The sequence below is a fragment of the Penaeus monodon genome, chromosome 18, assembly GCF_015228065.2.
Source record: "Penaeus monodon isolate SGIC_2016 chromosome 18, NSTDA_Pmon_1, whole genome shotgun sequence".
Taxonomy (NCBI): domain Eukaryota; kingdom Metazoa; phylum Arthropoda; class Malacostraca; order Decapoda; family Penaeidae; genus Penaeus; species Penaeus monodon.
This window is the reverse complement of record NC_051403.1, coordinates 12,548,253-12,550,752: the sequence shown is the minus strand read 5'-3', so window position 1 is coordinate 12,550,752 and position 2,500 is coordinate 12,548,253. Positions and strand designations below refer to the sequence as shown.

General features: G+C 39.0%; 1 protein-coding gene across 1 annotated transcript in view; it reads left to right on the top strand.

The window, feature by feature from the left end:
* Nucleotides 1-864: 864 nt before the first annotated feature.
* LOC119584264 (macrophage mannose receptor 1-like) overlaps nt 865-2,500 on the top strand; it is an 8,365-nt gene continuing 6,729 nt past the window's right edge. Inside the window, exons 1-2 of the mRNA XM_037932791.1 lie at nt 865-1,093; nt 1,370-1,426. Of these exons, the coding sequence (XP_037788719.1) occupies nt 1,057-1,093; nt 1,370-1,426 (94 nt within the window). The 5' untranslated portion in view covers nt 865-1,056. The remainder of the gene's footprint in view (nt 1,094-1,369; nt 1,427-2,500) is intronic.

Here is a 2,500-nt window from a genome sequence, read left to right as displayed (position 1 = left end):
GGAAGCTGAATCGGTCGTCAGTGGAAAAGTTTACTCTTCGGAAGGCTAGAAAACACCCCCATTGGAAAAGTTGGAATTTCGCTAATATCTCATTAAAAACAAGTTAATTTCTGTTAATTCCGTTAAAGTTTAATTAATATAACGGCCATATGTGTAAATATTTCAATATGTAGGTACTCACTACGAGCATATTACATAACTATAATATTTGATAGTACTACTGTTGAATTGGAACCGTATTTCCAATCTAATGACTCTGCCTCGCCATTGGTCTCCGGGCTGGGTCTAAAGCTCTAATGATTTATTTTTTGCTATAATAAAATAAACAATCTCTTTACTTCTGTCATCGGTTAAAATCCATGTTGTTGTTGTTGTACATTTCTCCCATAAATATCGTTTCTAATCGTGATTGATAGTGGAGTGTGGGCAACACCCACCTTAAGTAGGTGTTGCCATGGTGCCGGAGTGCCATGGTGCCAAAGTCTTAAGTGCTTAGGGCCTCTAAAGGGCTTAATCCGGCCCTGTGTGTGTGTGTGTGTGTGTGTGTGTGTGTGTGTGTGTGTGTGTGTGTGTGTGTGCGTGCGCGTGTGCGTGTGCGTGTGCGTGTGCGTGTGTGTGAGTGTGTGTGTGTGTGTGTGTGTGCGTGAGAGAGAGAGAGAGAGAGAGAGAGAGAGAGAGAGAGAGAGAGAGAGAGAGAGAGAGAGAGAGAGAGAGAGAGAGAGAGAGAGAGAGCGTGTACGTATGTGTACGTATGTTGATGAAAAACCCGGCTACTGAATGAATGAAAATATAAAAACAAACAGATAAAGAAAAATACGCAGAAAAAAAACATAAACTATAATTACTCACAAAAATGATAAAACCAAAAAAAAAAAAAAAAAAAAAAAAAAAAAACACTCAAATACATAAACAAATATCAGCAACCTGTCGCATTGACGTCACAGCCGACTTGGACACCCCCTGAGAACCACCAGCTGTGCTGAGACACTTTTATTTTAAAGCCCCGTGAGAATATGTTGTCCACAGATCCACCTTGGCGACGCCTGACTGCAGGATATGGCTCTTGTAAGACGTGGTTCGCTCCTTGTGGTGGGTGAGTATTATTTTCCGCATAGTGTTTTTTATTTTTTTCTTCCTTTTATCTTTTTGTGTGTGTGTGTCTTGTGATTATATATAAATATATATATTTTTTATGTGTCTTGTGTTTTTTGTGTGCCTTGTGAATTTCTTTATCATCTTTTTTGTCTGCTTGTGCTCGTGTGTTATCGTTCCCTTGCTGATAGGATGCCACGCAGTTTTAGAAAAAAAAAAATGAAAATGACATATACATTTAAATCATTTCCTGATTTTTTTTTTTTCTCTCTCTCAGGGTTAGTTGCAGTCCTCTCCGGTTGCCATGGGACCCCCCCTGTGAGAGTTCAGAATGGTGAGTCTTCTTAATCGTGGTCAACAAACAGTCCTTACGCTTATTTTGTTTCGTCTTTCGGATGATAAACTAACGTCCATAACTCAAGCGACGTGGATATTGGACAGGATGCCAGTAAACGACTGGATGATTTAACAGTCACTTCCCACTTCAATTGGGTTAGAGGTCAATCCCCTCTCTATCAGCTCTCGTGGCTATTTCCTTGTCTTTCGAGATTTTCGTTAAAATAGCCGTTTGAATACGCAATGGTTTATATAGATTTCATAATATTTCGTTCTTGTTCTAGTTCTTTCCTGTTACTACACATTGCTGTGCTATTTTTGGCGATTAATAAATGAACAGTTTTCTTATTAGAAAGCTAAAACAAGATATACGTGTATCTTAATCATTTTGAATGTATACTGAGAAATGAGTACAAGCAAAATAATGGAAAAAAATATATTACTTTCCTTATAATTTTCCTCCTTCGAACATTGTTCCTATATTTTCTGATCTCTTGGTTTGATGCGGATTTTTCCTTATCCACTCGAATGCCTTTTATTTTGCTGATATGGAAAGCAAGATGAGAAAGATAATAAGATTATAAGATGTTTCGGTACAGGGCAATCGTCAAAGAACAAAGTTTACGAAAGCTCTTCTTGTAATTGTGCAGACTTCTCAACCCTTTCTAAATTGGCGCACACCAAGAACAGCTTTTGTCCATATGTTACTATGTTTACGCTTGCGTTTCCCAGGAAGTGCTTGGGCGTTACTGATTTTCGGCTCTTGTTCCCTAAGACGGGCCTCGACTTTATGCGTTTGCGTTCCCCGAGAAATGCCTTGGCGTTGATGTGGTTCACAAGAAGTGTCTCGACGCCACTGTGTTTGCGTTTCGCAAAAAAAAAAAAAAATAAAAAAAATAAAATAAAATAAAATAAAAAGTATCAACTTCGGCGCTGATATATTTGTGTTTCCGTTTGTGTTCCCCAAGAAGTGTCTCGATTTTATCGTGTTTGCATTTACTACCCGAGCACTGGCTCAACGTCCCTTTCTATGCACCTGTGTTCCCCAAGAGGCGCCTCGACTCCCTGTAAT